Source organism: Phodopus roborovskii, unplaced genomic scaffold (genome assembly GCF_943737965.1).
Source record: "Phodopus roborovskii unplaced genomic scaffold, PHOROB, whole genome shotgun sequence".
Lineage (NCBI taxonomy): Eukaryota > Metazoa > Chordata > Mammalia > Rodentia > Cricetidae > Phodopus > Phodopus roborovskii.
In genome coordinates this window covers 13,776,879-13,793,950 of record NW_026126418.1, presented here as the reverse complement: position 1 = coordinate 13,793,950, position 17,072 = coordinate 13,776,879, and the positions used below count along the sequence as shown (strand labels likewise).

The window sequence follows — 17,072 nt, the reverse complement described above, 5'->3', positions numbered from 1 at the left end:
TGTGACCAGTTGACTTTATTGTAACTAGCTTTTGTTTTTCCATCATAGTCTTAGACAATTATATACTTTAAGCAGCCTCTAGCTGGACTTCATTGTAACTAGCTTTTGTTTTTCTATTGTAGTCTTAGAAAATTATACACTTTAAGCAGCCTCCCCAAATTCCTCATTAATTTTTATTAATAGCCACAATAAAAAAAAACTCTGGTCTTTCTTCCTTGTTCCAGGTCTGATGTCTTAGTTAGAGTTTCTATTGCTGAGATAAAACTTCATGAGCAAAAGCAACATGGGGGAGGTCTATTTTGGCCTAGAGCTATAGTCCATCATGAAGGGAGGTCAGGGAAGGAGCTCAAGGCAGGAACCTGGAGGCAGGGACTGGTGCAGAGGTAATGGAGGAGGGCTGCTTACTGGTTTGCTCCTCACGACTTGCTCAACCAGCATCCAGGATCACCAGTCTAAGGGTGACACCACTTATGGTGGGCTGGACTTCCCTATATCAATCAGAAAAAATGTAATACAGGTTTGCCTACAGGCCAAAGTGGGGCAATTTCTTTTCTAAAATGATTCTAGCTTGTATCAAGCTAACATAAAACTAGACAGAATAGTAGATGCAGAAAGAAAAAAGAGAAGGTAATCTTTCCTGGTATTGTTGCTGATTAAAACTTGAAAAAGAAATGTATCCACCCAAAGAGTAAATAAAATCATAATGGAATAAAAATCATATTATAGACAAATAATAAGGAAATGCACAATTGTAACAGACTTTTATTTTTGATGTTTTAAAAGACTGTTATTGAGATGATTCACCTTTGGTAGCACATGCTAGAAACCTAGAGGCAACACAAAATACTTTCTGTAACTTGCATCTGAGACCAGAGGTCCAGGGTAGTGTCTGGGGAAAAGCCTGACTGCTTTGGCCAGCCCAAAACAGCAACAGGGACTGTGAAGGAGGAAGGAGGCAGAGACTGAAAAAGATGATAACATTTGGTGCAGGTACAGAGATCGAGAAAGACAGATCAACGGGTAGACAAATAGAAAAGGTAAAAGATACAGGAAGCCCTGGGACAAGCTAAGAAAATTCAGGATAAACACATGTACTCTTTCTTTGTTTTTTTTTTTTTCTTTTTCTTTTATTCTGTTTTTGCTTTTGTTTTATTTTTATTTTTCAAGACAGGATTTCTCTGTGTAACAGTCCTGGCAATCCTGGAACTCACTTTGTAGACCAGGTTGGCCTCAAACTCACTGAGATCTGTCTGCCTCTGCCTCCCAAGTGTTGAGATTAAAGGCGTGCACCACCACTGTCCAGCTATATATATGTATTTTATGTATATGGGTGCCTTGTCTGCTTGTACATCTGCACACCAGAAAAGCACAAAAGATCCCCCGGGACTACAGTTATAGATGGTTGTGAGCTATTACATGAGTGATGGAAATAGAACTCAGGACCACTGGAAGAGCAGCCAGTGCTCTTAATCACTGAGCCATCTCTCTAGCCCCTGCATTCTTTCTTTTTAAAACAACTTTTGGTGTGTGTTCATGTGTGATGGAATATACATGTACACATGTGTGTAGAGACTAAAGATCCACCCTCAGCTCTGGGATTAAAGGTGTGTACCACCCACCACACCTGACTTTTTCACAAGGGTGTTGGGGATTGTATGCAGGTTTTACTGTCTGAACTTTCTCTCCATCTCTGTTTGCCTCTTAACCATCTTGAACTTAAGAGAAAAGTCCTTCCCCAAGCATAGTCTCTCTGATCCAGGCAGACCTGCTACTTCCAAATAGTGCTCAAGGCTCCATGTGGCCAAGGCTCCCTGTGGCAAATGCTCCCAGGTCCTGAGAGTGGAATACCATGTAACTGGCCTCACCCTATCAATTAGAACACTAAACATCTGGTGATGGATGTTCTAGTGGGCCACCCCTCCCTATCTGTCACCCACAGCCATAGCCATTTCTATATTAAATGAAGACAGCTGTATCTATCCAAAATATGGCTTTCACCTCTCATTCCCCTGTCTGATCATGCACAGAGCAGGCGGGAGGCCAGCAGCACACCTTTAAGCAGTCCAGAGCATCCGTGATTTACTGAACACCATCCACACCTACTCCCACCTCGGGTGTCTGACATTGTAAATCTGCTGGAATCTAGAGGACAGACTCCCCTGCAGACTGGGCTCAGAGTAATCTCATCTAGAGTCAGTTAAATATTCCTGAGGGGAGGGAGAAGTCAACTACACATGAATCATTGCTACCCAGCCTCCCGCCTGTTGCTTCCACCAAAGACTCAGAAGCAAGCGGCCCTGGGCTGTAAATCAGGAACCTCGTCACCTGACTGACTAGAGATGTGATAAATACCAAAGTGCCCCGAACAGGTATTTAAGAAAGAACCAAATGAAAAATTATCAAATACATTTCTGGATGTATATCTAGATTTATGCCTTTTATACTTGTGTTCTTTATTAAGCTATGAGTTCCTTACTTCAACCATTCTATCTTAAACTCCAAGCATATCAATTTCAAAACTATTTCACATTTTCTCTTAATCTGTACTTGCAAAAAAGAACTGAAACTCTAATTATTTACACACTCAGGGTGAAGTCCTGATTCCTAGACTATCTGCCTGAGTATGCTGGAACACTTGTGTGTGGTGTGAGACTCTTCAGTTCAAACCTACACCATATGCTAGGACAGGAGTTATGCTCCACACAGAGAAGGTTCAGTGGCTCCCTGAGGACTTTACAGGCAGTGTGAATCCCAGGTCTTCACTTGTTTACACAACTTGCCAATTATGTGACTAGCATAGACCACAGACCATCATGCACCATGAGACTGCTTTACAGAGGGCATCTATCAAGCCCCTACCATCTAAGCAGGTGGTATGTGGGGGAATGACCAAAATAATGGCTGTCATACTAGCATGTAGGTCCCGCAGCTGCTTAGAACCCCACAGGAAAATATAGCTCTGTGTGTGCTAAGTGACAGGAAGAAACAGATTCGACACCTTTGGAGTTTGTGAAGAGGAAAAGATTGCTTCCTTGGGGGCATGGGGGGAGGGTTGCAAGGCCTTGTGGAGGAAAGGGTGTATGTACAAGTCCTCAGGAAGAGGAATTGATGGCGAAGAATGGCACACTAGGGCAAGGGAGGAGCAGCAGATGGGCACATCTGAAGGAAGCAACTTGTCGGTCATACTGTGGAACTCCTCAAAGCAGGCAGGAAGGAAAGAAGGCTAGAAAGGCAGACTGGAGCCAGACTGAGAAAGCCTTTCAGGATAAACGATACCCTATGACTCTGGCTCACCAGTGAGAGCAATCAATCTCTCCAGACATGGCTCAAATCTGTCCCCTACTAATTCTCCCATGTCCTCAAGTTGTCTCCAATGTTGTTCCACTGTTACACGTATTAATCCTCTACACTGGTGTCACATAGGTTGATCTCAAGTGTATCCTTACTCCATTAATGCTACAGTGATTTCTTATCATCTACAGAGAACACTGACAACTCGTTTAAATTATGGACATTAATCTCCTCCCTATCACAAGCTTCCTCCTCTTCCAAAAGTGGCTTTGAGGCACCTAAACCGCTTGCTCCCATGACTCTCTGTACCTCCAGCAACATTTGCTGAAGAGACTATACTTTATGCAGCATATGTTTGGGTGACTATGGATTTATTTCTGGTCATCTATTCTAGTCCATTAGTATATGTGTCTGTTTCTATGCCAGTACCACATTGACTTTTTCACTATGCTTGGTGTATGATCTGAAGTCAAGTACTGTAGTGGGTCTGGCATCATACTTGGTGTTGAAGATTTCTTTGGTTATCTGTGGTCTTTTGGGCTTCCATGTGAATTTTAGGATTTTTTCCTAGTTATGTGGAGAATGTCACTGGAATTTTTATGGGAATTGTATAGACTGTAGATTAATTCAGACAATGTTAATTCTTTCAATCCATGAGCACTGAAAGGGTCTCCATTGTCTAGCATCATCTTCCATTTCTTCAGCATCCTCAGGTTTGCATTATAGAGGTCTTCACCTCTTTGGTTAGGGTAGTCCCCTGGGTTTATTTGTTCACTTATTTATTGGTTGAAGGCATTGTGAAAGGAATGCTTTTCATGATTTTCTCCTTGGGAAGTGATTGAAACAGAAAAGCTTTTTGCTTCTGTTATGTTGATTTTGAGCCCTGTTACTTAACTTTGCTGAAAATATTTATCTGGTCTGTCCATAGAGTCTTTTAAATAAGATCATAGCATTCGCAAATGGGAATAGTTTGACTTCTTTGTTTTTTACTCATGTCCCCTTCATTTCCTTTTCTTGTCTTATTGCTTTACCTATATTGAATGTGAGTGAAGAGTCATCACATTCCTGTCTCATTCCAGAGTTTGAGGAAATATTCCCAGTATTTCCCCCATTTGATAACACTGGCTATATATGTGCTTGAGATAAGTTCTTTCTAGTTCTAGTTCCTTCAGGACTTTAAATTTTGTCAAATGCCTTTTCTGTATTCATTGAGAAGATCATGTGATTTCTGTCCTGAAGTCTATTTATCTGGTGTGTGACATTTATTTGTTTGAGAATGTTGGACTAACTTTGCATCCCTGGGATGAAATCAGCTTTGTTGTGATGTAAGATCTTAATGTCCTCTTGAATTTTGTTTGTTAGAACTTTTCTGAAATTTTTTGTAATCCTTGCTTGTTGTGAAAGTCGGTCTATAGCTTGATTGTTGTATTCTTACCTGGTTTAGTATCAGGATAACACTGACTTCACAGAATAAGTTTGGCAGTGTTCCTTCCCTTTCGATTTTGTGGCACAATTTGAGGACTGTGAGCTCTTCTTTAACAGTTTGATAGAATTCAGCAATGAATCTGCCCGGTCCTGGCTTTTAGCTTTTACAAAGACTTTTCATTGCTGCTTCAATTGTGTTGCCTGGCTTTGTTTAAGTTGTCTTTATATTCTTATAAGACTTAATTTTGGCAGGTATATTTAAGAATCTATCCACTATTTCCAGATTTTTCAGCATTTTGCAAAGTAAGTTCCACAATATTCCCTAATGAGTCTCCAGGTTTTATCCGATTCTACTGTAACAAATTTCCTTTCATCTCTAATCTTATATAAGCAGTGCTTCTCTTTGCTCTGGTTAGTCTGGTCAGGGCTTTGTCAGTCTTGTTCATCTTCTCAAAGAACCAGCTCTTTAAGTCTATGAGTTGTTCCTTTAGGTTCTAATCCATTAACTTCTGCCATGATCTTTAAACTATCTAGCCACTGTGCATTTAAGTTTGGCTTCTTGTGTTTCTAGAAACCTCAGATATAATAATAACTTATTTGACACTGTTCTGATTTTATATTATTTTATATGTATGTGTTTTGCCTATGTGCATATCTGCATATTAGGTATGTACCTGGTGCCTGTGGAGGTCAGAAAAGGGTGTCAGATCCCCCAAGGCTGGAGTTACAGAAGGCTATGAGCTACCATGTAGGTGCTGGGAATTGAACCTGGATTCTCTAGAAGTGTTCTTAACTGCTGAGCTAGCAAATACAAGACCATTGATTTCTTCTTTAAAAATTGAACATTAATTACTATAAATGACTCCCCTATGTCAAAAGTTTAATAAGCTGTGCTGCCACTTTCATCAAAGCATAGAAATGTTAAATTACCTCCCTGACTTTTTTAATAACTCACTGTTAACTAAAGAGCACACTTGTTGGGCCTGCAAGTTCTGTGTAGTCTCTGAGTTTCTCTTGTTGTTGATTTCTACTTGTATGCTGTGGTCTAAGAGGATAGAAAGAGTTACTTCAGCTTTTTGCATGTGTTAAGGCTTGCTCAGAGACACCTAATCTGACTGATTGTAGAGGATGTTTCATGGGCTGCTGGGAATGTATATTCTGCTATCTATTGGATGCAATGATCTGCAGATGTCCCTTACATCCAACCAGTCAATTGTATGGGTTAGCTCTGCTGTTGCTCTACTTTTAGTTTGGAAAACCTGATTAAAGATAAGAATGGAGTACTTAAGTCCCCCAGCAGTACCATATCAGGACTTGTCTTACCTTTCATACCATTTAGTGTTTATGAAATTGGAAGCCCACAAGGGTCAATGTACAAATATTTACAATTGCTATATACTCTTTATAAGCTGTTTCATTTTTAAAAATGTAATGGATTTATCTCTTCTACTTTATCAGATATCAGAATCACTACACCAGCTGCTTCATGGTTCCCATGGCATGGTGGGTGGATGTCTCTCCTTTGATTTTCCACTTCCAATGTCTGTACCAGAGTGGTGTATGTCTTAGACACAATACATAGTTGGGTGTTGGGTTTTTATCTAGTCACCTAGTTTGTACCTTTTAGTTGGTGAGTAGGGCCAATTATTGCATCTAAGGTATTGGGGGGGGGGGGCGCTGCTATTTGGTTGTTTTTCTGGCTGGTTGGATTACTGATAGCTCTTTTCTTCCTCCTGCCTCAGTGTTCGGGGTTTATAGGTTCACTGTGTTGGACATGATGGAGTACTTCTAGGCTCTCCTTTGTTCATCTGTTCCTCTCATGAAATGAATTCCTCATGTGCTCTCACAGAGGTGGCTGCCTTCATCTTCTGGATAGTCCTCCTGTCAGTTGCAGTGCCGGCTGGTTCATCATGAGCCGTCTCAGCCTGTGCTTGTCTAAAATTGTCCTTGTGTCTACACCAATTCTAAGGGATAATTTTGCTGGGTATTGTCAATTGACAGTTACTTCTTTCAGGGACTGAAATATATCACTTCGTCTTCACTGGCTTTTAGGGTCGATAAGAGATCTGATATTATTCTTTAAAAATTAAAAAAATATTTTTCATCTATTTATTTATTATTTGTGGTGGAAGAGTAGGTGGGTGTGTATGTGCACATTCACATGTGTGGGACAAACTGTGGGAACCAGTCCTCACTGGAGATTGAGCTCAGGTGTGTCAGGTTTGGCCATCTGAGCTGAACCATCTTGCCAGCCAGAGAGCTGATGTTACTCATATGCCTTTGTTTTTGTATATGAGTTGACATTTTCCCTTAACAGTTTCTAAAGTTGTTCCTTTGCTTTGCCTTTTGAGATCTGACTGTGTGGTGTCATGGAGAAGTTCTTCTCTGACCATGTCTACTGGAAGTTTTAAATGCCTCTGTTTGGATTCTATTCCTTTTCCCAGGTTTCGGGAACTGCCTGTTATGAATTTATTGGATAACTTTAGACTTTAGACTTTATCTCAGTTCCCCCTATATCATGGACTTATAGGTTTGGTCTCTAAAAAACATCCTGTTAACTGATGCTTTCCACTGGGTTTGCTTCCTCCTTCTTCTTTCTCCTCCTCCTCCTTCTATTTCCAGATTTGTTTGCTTTTTCCCATCCCATTTTCCTTCGGTAGTTTTCTTCCATGCCTTTAAATTTCTCCTCCAAATTACTAATTCATCCACATTGCTAACTTCTTGCCTAGAGCCTGAAGATTCCTTACTCTATTTATCTGTCTATCCACGTCTTAAACATGTCACACATCTTTTTATAAGTAAAACTCAAAATATTTTTCTGGATTTGAACTCTCTGATAATTTTTAGCTTTTAGTATGGAGAGCGGTGAGTGGATGTAGGCTCCACAGTGCCTTCTCTGTCATGTGCTCTTGTGTTTTTCTGTGTTGTATTTTGTGCTTCTGTGCTCCTATTTTTATCTCCCCATACCTTTTCCCTTGTTGGTTTAATTTTACATGTGTTGTCTTAGTAAATTGTCTTCACTTATATCTATAGTCCTTGCTGTGGCAAGCCAACTCTAATATAAATAATAGAAAATATAGAATACTTCATAAATTTGTGTATTATCTCTGCCCAGGGGCCACACTAACCTCTATATTATTCCAGGTTTAATTTGTGTATTGCCAAAGCCAGCATGGAAACTGTAATTTTTGAAAGAACAATTTGTAACTATCAACTAATTCTTTAAAAATGCATGTTTCTTAGGCTGGGTTTGGTACCTTGCTTGCGTAGCTTGCTCAGAGTTCAGTGTTTGATCCTCAAAACAACACAAACCAGGCATGGTAGGTAGCACATACCTGTAATCTCAAGTGAGGTGGAGGCAGGATCAGAAGTTAAGGTTGGGTTATATGAGTCATTTTCGCAAAATGGGGGAAGGAAGTTAAGCAATTTCTAAGCTGGACTCAATCCTGTACATTATTCATATACTTACTTAGAAATTTATTTAAAGTATGTACTTATACCTGATAGAAAATAGAAAGGAAAGTAGTTTTTATTCCAGTTTGAAATATAACTAATAGGCCTACAACATAAGTTATATCCAAACAATGAACAGTATACAATCATCCTACAAAACTCCAACCTATTTCTGGAGAAGTGGAATCTCTTGCTAAGTGAATAGGACATGGTACAGAGAAGCATCCTTAGTATGATCCTGTTTATGTTATTATATTTAATAATTATTCTGCAAGGTCACCTTGGCAACAAGCTCAAAGAGGAAATAGGTAAAGGATGCTACCTCAAAAAAAGGATGTTTTCTCTAAGCATGTGTTTGCATTCTTCCTTGGAAACACTGCAGGGAGCAAAGAGACATGGTTACACGATCGCATGCTCTGGAGCACTGTCCTACTGCAGGACTTACACCATCAGTATTCACTGGAGGCTGGAGCACTGTCCTACTGCAGGACTCACACCATCAGTGTTCACCTGAAACTAGGGCTTATCTTTTTTTCCCTGATGGAGTGCCAAATACTCAGTACCCATATGAGAAAGGACAAAATGGGGAAGGGACTCAGGCAAGGAAAAAGACATAAGATTTGATGTGATCAACTGTGTGGCAGCATGCAGCCATAGCTAGAGAAGTCCAACTTAGGTGATGGGGGCTGATCAATGGGATGGAGTGTGGAGAAGCATCTGCTCCCACGTGAAATGTTCAAGTCCATGAGCTACACTACCAGACGTGTCTGAGAGCAGCTAGGAAGTCATAATTGCCACCCCAGAGCACTTGGCATTTTCATAGAGGAAGAAGGTGTGCCTATACGCCAATCACAGTCCCTACAATGACACCTGTGCCTCTGCCTCCTTCAGCCTCCTGAACACACCCTCTCTCTTGCTCAAGACTTCCACTGCTCTCAAGCAAGGGACTAGTAATCCCAAAGGCCACTCCACTTTTGCTTACTACTGTTTTGCTCACAGAGCCTTGGGATGTCAACTTATGTCAAGTACTTCATGCCATCTCCAGCATAGCAGGATGCCCAAACAAGCCCATCATCAAGCTGGTGATGGAACCTTTTCCAGTGTTCTAGGAACTCACTGCCAAAGCCATCAGGAAGTCTTTAGCTTACAACAAGACCCATGTGTCAATCACCTTGACCTTAAGAAAACAGGCTCTTCCCAAGCATGTGGAGAACTGGAACCTGCCGCTCCTCTGTCCTATTAACTCTTGTCAGACTTTCTCAACCAAGTGCCCTTATCAAGCTGCAAGTCTAAAGTGCTCACCCATCTGAGACAGCTGGCATTTAAGTTCCCCTTTCTCCCATCTGTAAGGCTCACATGGCTAGCACAGGAACCCACTTACCACAGTAGGAGGGTCATTCCACTCTTCATAGGAGATGGCTGCATATGGATAGATCCTGTCATTGATGATTTGCAGGGTGGCCAGGGCAATGGCTTTAATGGACTGGAAGTATGCTTCCCAGAACCATCGTGCCTATAAAGAAAACAACATGCTGTAAGTGAGCTGGTGAGATGTGGGGGAACAAGATGCCCTGTCATGGCCAACTTGGGGCTAGGTGATTCCTTCATTCCTGGAGTGAAGGGTGCTCCCTGCTGCCATACCAGATATGTCAGGGGTATGACTTATTGCAGCCAGAATAGAGTAGTAGTCAGGAAAGTACACACAGTCAGTGTGATAGAAGAGGAGCCAAGGATGATGAAAGTACTATGTGTTAAATCAGGCAAGGTTTAGAATCTTTCAGTAAAAGAGACAAATAGAGGGCTGAACATATAGCCCCATGGATAAAGCACTTGCATGAGGATCAGAGTTTCGCTCCCCAGAATCTATGTAAATGCTGGGTCGGAATGGTAGCCCACACATAATCTCAGCATCAGAAACTGGAGATAAGAGATCCCTAGAGCAAACTGGCTAACAAGACTAGGTGTATCAGTGAGCTCTGGATTTGACTGAGAGACTCTGTCTCAAAAAATAAGGTAGAAAAGCAGTGAAGATGATTCTTTTTAGCAACCTTGGGCCTTTTGTGGACATTTGTGTACTTGAACGCACATGTGCATACCACACACGAAAACGGGATATAACATGTAGAATATGTTAGAATTCTTGTGTACACAAGTAAATGAAAGTTTGTATCTATGAAAACTATTAAGGACAGCCCTGGTAAGGCAGGGAGCATTCCAGTACCTCAAGACCCCATGCATGTCTAGTCAGAATCTCACTCCTTTAAAGGTACCCATGACTCAGAGTTCTCTTATACTCACTCATGAATTCCATGCATCAAGACATTATCTCTCCTATCACAGAATTATTTGGTGCCACTTGGAAAACCTAACTTGTGTTATAGAATCAGGGTGTGGCTGGTCTCACAAAATGAACTGAAAAGTACCCCCCCTTTCCTACTCCTTGAAGAGTTTAGTACAAAACTGGCATTACTTTTCCTTCTCAAAAGGGTTTAGAAGAATTAATCAAAGACACAGTTAGGGCAGGTTTCTTGTGAGTATGTGTGACCAGGTTTTATTTACTATTCTTGTGTGTTCATTTGAGATGACATCTCACTGCCCAAGTGGCCCTAGAACTCAGAGTCCTCCTGTTTCAGCCTCCTAAAATTTAGGATTACAGTCATAGGTCACCACAACCAGCATTATTTTTATTTTATTTGAGACAGCATCTCACTCTGTAGCCCAAATTTACAACCTCCTGTTCAGTGTTCCCAGGTACCAGGCTGTATGGCTTAAAATTACTGATTTTCTTTTGCAGACATAGAAGAATGCAAATCTTGGTGTGTGAACTTAAAAAAAGTACTGTTTTGCAAGGAAGATCCCATCTCATTTAGATTGTTAGATTTACTGAAATAAAAATGTAGATGTATGGCCCCTTCCTTCCCTCTCCTGTCAGCCCAGCTTTCTCTTGGCACTTGTCCTCTGAAAAGTGGTCAATTTGAAGATTCTTTTCTGAAGGAACATTTTCCATTTTTCTTTCTCTCCGTCATACAAGCTCTGTTTTTCTTTCTTTCTTTCTTTTTTAATACTTGCTTATCTATTTTGTGTGTGCCCACTGCCCATGTGCATGTGATATGAGGGAGGGGTTGCATTGCCAGACAGAGGCCAGAGGATGAAGTCTGCTGTCCCTCTCTGTCATTCTCTACCTGTGCATGTGCCTATGTGCACCTGAATACTTGCCAAAGGCCAACTGTGCAACCCAGCATCTAACTCAAACTGTCTCAAATCATCCTCCCACCCACAAATTGCAATTCACTTATAGAGAAAGCAAGCTTTGCCAATAATCACAGCTCAAGTGTCTTAGGCCAAGAGTAAGTGAGCTTTTAGGGCTTAATGACTTCTGCAGGACCTTGGTGGTAAGAGCTCAGAAGGCATGATGAGTTACAGCCCTGCCAGGCCTCTCTGTCAGTGACCTGTCCACGGAGACTAGGAGGTTTCGGTCATGTGGACAATGTACGAAAGCCCCTCTGTTCTCTTCCTGAGAGCAAACACAAATACTACATTACCTTGTCTCAAAGAAAATGAATGTATGAGCCACCTTTCTATCTATCCAACATGTTTAAATGAGAGAGACTTTGGCAGCCATGCGAACACTCCTGCAGGCTGTACAGTGGGAAAACTGGTCATGCAGGAATAGGTCAGACCAATAAGACCTTGATTAGGCATTTATCCAGATACTAACAAGCCAGTAAAACATAACAGACATCAAGGTATAAGAACAGCAAAATTCCCAACACTTTCACACAAGAAACTCTGAGAGGGACAAGGCTGGGTCAGCTTAAGATTATGAACTATCCAACCAGGGGTCTGGGGAGATGAGTCAGTGGGCAAGGCACTCTGTGCAATCATAAGGACTGGAGTTGGCCAGGCAGTTGTGGTGGCCAGCTATAATCCCAGCTCTCAGATGGATCCCTGGGTGAGGTAGCTGCCTACACTGAGTGGAATCAGGAGTTCTGGATACAGCAAAAGACTGCCTTAATAAACAAAGTGTTGAATGATTGAGAAAAACACTGGATGCCAGCTTCTAACCTCTACCCATGTGTACAAAGATGCATGAACACTTTTGCTAACACACATTGAACATACATCCACACACACATACATGTAAAATTACTATAATAAGCAAATAGGAACTCAGCTGAACTTGTTATTTCGGTTTATATAACAATTAAATAGCATGGATGTTTTTGTTCTTTAGTAAGGCCATGTCAATGGGATCAGCAATAACTAGGGTTTATAAGAAGCCAGTGCAGTGCAGGGGTGGGGAGTGGTGTCAGTGACAAGCAGCTGGTGTGGCTTGCAGCTATTAAACCTATCTGCTTCCCAAATTTGTAAGGTGAAGGTCTTAGCATCTATCCAGTGCAGTTAAGAAGACTGGGAGACAAGCTTTACAGAAACTATCTGCTGTAAACTGAGCACAAATGCTCTTCCCAACACATATATTATGGTTTGAAATGGGAATTGCCCCCCACAAGCTCATGTGTCTAACTGTTGGTTCCCAGTTGGGGGTAGCCATTTTGGAAGGTCCTAAAAACTTAAGAGGGAGGACCTGGTTGGAGGACACATATCACTGGAGGCATGCCTCTGAAAGTCCTAATGAGACCCCAGTCCTGCCTTACTTGGATCTTGTCTGCTGTGAGATGAAGAGCCTCCACCTCCATATGCTGCAGCTATGATACTCTAAATCTGCAACGGCTGGCAATGATACATCACGGCCCATGTCCCCTGATGTGTGTATTCCTATGGAAAGGGACAAAGTCCTTTATGCTGCAGTCAGCCTTTCATATTTTTCCACTTGAACCTCCCACTCATGCATGCTAGAATGCAGACATGATTGGTTGGAGGTGACATGGGTGTATGGTAACTAAATAGAAAAGGCCAACATGCTGAAAGTGACAGGAACAGAGGTACAAGAACGAAAGGTGACTTTCCTGATGGTTTTGCTATACACTGTGAGGTAATGTGAGGCAAGAAGACCCATACTTCTTCACCATGGTTAGTGAGGTGTCTTTATATTCAATTAAATCCCCTTCTCATAGTTTCTTATGCAAAGGCCAAAACATAAGCTTCATTAGCTAAGATTTAAAAATATCTGTTATTACTATTATTTTCAAATTATAAGATTTTATATGTATCCAGGTATGGTAGCATATGCTTTTAATCCCAATACTAATGAGGCAAGTGGATCTCTGGGAGTTTGAGGCCAGCCTAGTCTACATAACAAGTTCTAGGACAGTCAAGGATCCATAGTAAGACCCCATCTCAAGAAAACCAAACCAACCAACCAAACAAACAAACAACAACAACAACAAAAAACCCAACCAAACACAATAAGATTTTACATCTCAAAACTCAACAGAATCAGCTAGCAATATACTAGCAATTATAAAATCATGGAAGGTGGACAATTATAAAATATACTCAATAAGCTCTATTGCATTTCTGTTAGATTCCAGGAGGACACCATCAACAAAAAAAGACACAAGTTTTTATCTATCTATTTACTTATTTTCAATTTTTTTTCCAGACAGAATTCCTCTGTAGCTCTGAAGCCTGCCCTGCTGTCCTGAAACTCGCTATGTAGACCAGGCTAGCTTCAAACTCACAGTGATCTGCCTGCCTCTGCCTCCCAGAGTGTTGGGATTAAAGGAGTGTGCCACCACCGCCCAGCCTATTGTTCTTAAAAAACAAATGATTTTGCATGTTATAACCATGCTGAATTAATTAAGTATGCGTTCAGCAGTGTCACCTTAGCATCCAAACCACTTTTCTGTGTGATCACATGATCTCCAAGCAAAAACGGCTTTGCTTTTATTTTTTTTCATTTCTTTCCCTCTCTCACTGCCTAGAACACACTACTGAACACAGGTGGGAAGAATGACATCATTACTGAGATATTTATCACAGAGGGAGCTGTTTCAGCTGTTACCAGTGAGCAGCACTCTAGCTGTAGGGCCTTTAGCAAGCTGCAGAAGTGCTCTCTTTCAACTGAGATTTTACTAAACAGGCTATTGATCTTTTTAACAGGTATGTCTGTGTACCACATGCGTGCCTGGTGCCTGTGGCAGTCAGTAGAGGATGTCAGATCTCCTGGTTCTGGAGTTACAGAAGGTTGTGAGTGCTGGCAACTAAACAATGCTCTTAACAACTGAGCTATTTTTCTCAGTCTGAATCATTTTGTCAAATGATTTTGCCCCTACTTTATAAGGTAATCCTATGAGCATCTTCTTTATTTTGTTAATTCAGTAATTTACACTGGCTGAACTCACTGAATGTTATTTAATTTTGCTGACTTCACTTATTGACAATCTAACATTTCCCTGTACTGCTCAGTTTGCTTGGTAGTTATTTTGCTTAGGATTTCTGTGTTAATATAGCACAGCTTCCCAGGGCCATTGATTTTAATATACACTGTTATTTATATAAAAAGGTTTTCAATTAAAATATGACACAGAGCTAAAATTATAACAACTATAAAACAATCTTAGCTAGGTGTTGGTGGTGCATGCCTTTAATCCCAGCACTCAGGAGGCAGAGGCAGGCGGATCTCTGTGAGTTCGAGGCTAGCCAGGTCTACAGAGCTAGTTCCAGGACAGGCTCCAAAACAATACAGAGAAACCCTGTCTCGAAAAACCAATAAATAAATAAATAAATAAATAAATAAATAAATATCTTGATGTTATTTTTAATTATACATATGTATGGGGGTATGTGTACGTGAGTGTTGGTGTCTGTGTAGACCGGAAGAGGGCATCAGATCTCCATGAAGCTGGAGTTACAGGCGGCCGTGGTCACCCTGAGTGGGTGATGGGAACCAAACCTGGGACCTCTGCAAGAGCAAGAAGTATGTATTCTTAAGTATTAAGCTATTTCTCTAGCCCTAATGACAGTAATATTTAAATGTAAAAAAACACAGGCTATATGGGAAATCTGTATGTCTGTTCAACTTTGTTATGAACCTAAAACTGCTTGTGCTGGCTAGTCTTATGTCAAGTTGACACACAAACTAGAGTTACCTAAAGGGAAGGAGAAAATGCCTCCATAAAATTGGGCTGTGGGCAGGTCTGCAGGACATTATCCTAATTAGTGATTGATGGGGGAAAGCCCAGGCAAATTTTGTTGTTTTGATTTCTGGGCTGGTGGTTCTGGGCTCTATAAGGAAGAAGACTGAGCAAGCCACAGAAAGCAAGCCAGTTAGCAGCACTTCTCTATGGCCTCGGCATCAGCTCCTGCCTCCAGGATCCTGCCCTATTTGAGTTCCTGTCCTGACTTACTTCTTTGATGAATAGTGCTGAGGAAGTGTAATCCAAATAATAATAAACCCTTTCCTCCCCAACTTGCATTTTAGTCTTGGTGGTTTCATCGAAGCAATAGAAATCTAAGACACTGCTCTAAAATAAACATAATTTTAAAAACTGTCCATATTTTAATGTTTGCATCTTCTTTGGAAATGTCCTGAGGCTCTTCTCATTTGCACACTCCATTCTCTTCACCCTGTCACTTCAGGGGTGCTGTGGGATATTTGCATACTGTGGGAAGATGTATTACTGTGATTGGTATAATAAAAAGGTGAACAGACAATAACTACACAGGAGAGTAAAGGAGGGAATTCTAGGCAGAGAGAGAACTGGGGGAAAAAGAAAGGCTGAGTCCTCAGCTAGACATGGTGGAAGCAGAATGGGCAGTATGGAGATGAGGTAACGAGCCTTGTGGAAGAATGCAGACTAAAAAGTATGGGTTAATTTAAGTTATAAGAATTAATTAAGAACAAGCCTAAGCTGGGCTTTTATGAATATTAAGTCCCTGTGTCATTCATTATCTGTGGGTTGGAAGTCCTGGGGAGAAAGTACTACTACATATGGTATCCAACATGGAAGCTCAAATATCAAAACGTAGGACCCAAGAACGCTAAGAAAAGTTCTGGACAAGGAGCTGGTTGTGGCTTCCCCAGCCCACAGTCTTTCAGGTGGGCTGATGCTCACAGCATACAGAGGTGAGGCTCTCTGCCACTTGCCACCAATGTTATGTGCTAAGTGGAGCCACTTGGCAGACAGACCTGTCCTTTAAGATTTGGCTCACTCTGTCAGAGAACACTGCAGACACACAGAAAGCCAGGATATGTGTTGTACTGGGGGAGAGGTTGTGCCTTTGTTTCCATGGGAAACAAAAAGCTGTGGTTCCCTTCAAAGTTAATAGAGATCAAATTTGATCAGAGAGACCTCCTAAGGAGGGAGGAAGCTAGGAAAGACTACAGGACAGGAGACGTGTAAGCTGATTCCTTGACATGGGAATAATTCTGAGAATGGATGAAACATGACAAATCTTGTTGGCTACAGAGACCTCATCGCTTATTATTACATGCCATCCTTTCATTTGGTTATGTAGTCCAAATAGACTTATAAAGTTGTTAGATGCCTTTTACCTACTCAAACATAGAGCAAAAAATCATCATTAACTGACTTGTGCACACCACACATTCCATACTTGTGTAAATGCAGATATGTATGTTACCTTTAAAAGTCCATTATGTTTTCAGTACAAAAAAGGACCAAACACTGATGAAGACAAGTAGCTCAGGCAATCCAGCCTCTCAGAATGCCTTTGTTAGTTTCCTTAAAATTCTGTATCTAAAACAACTTCAAAGCTGCTAGCTTAGATGGTCCAGCCTCACAGACTCCTGCAGCCAGGACTTCCGATAAGCTCTAAACATATCACACAGAGACTAAACAAAAAATGATATAGCTAGTTCTCTCAGGACTTGACCATTTTCCCAATTTTCTCAAGGTATCCTAAAGATGCTGTTACCCACCCACCCCCCCAGACAACAGAAAGCAGTCTAGAGAACTTAATGCCCACATTCCCAAGGG

General features: G+C 41.2%; 1 protein-coding gene across 1 annotated transcript in view; it reads right to left on the bottom strand.

Annotated features, from left to right (window-relative positions):
• Positions 1–17,072, bottom strand: part of Ext2 (exostosin glycosyltransferase 2) — a 134,939-nt gene that overhangs the window by 63,284 nt on the left and 54,583 nt on the right. Inside the window, exon 8 of the mRNA XM_051184124.1 lies at positions 9,551–9,682. Coding sequence (XP_051040081.1) covers positions 9,551–9,682 — 132 coding nt within the window. The remainder of the gene's footprint in view (positions 1–9,550; positions 9,683–17,072) is intronic.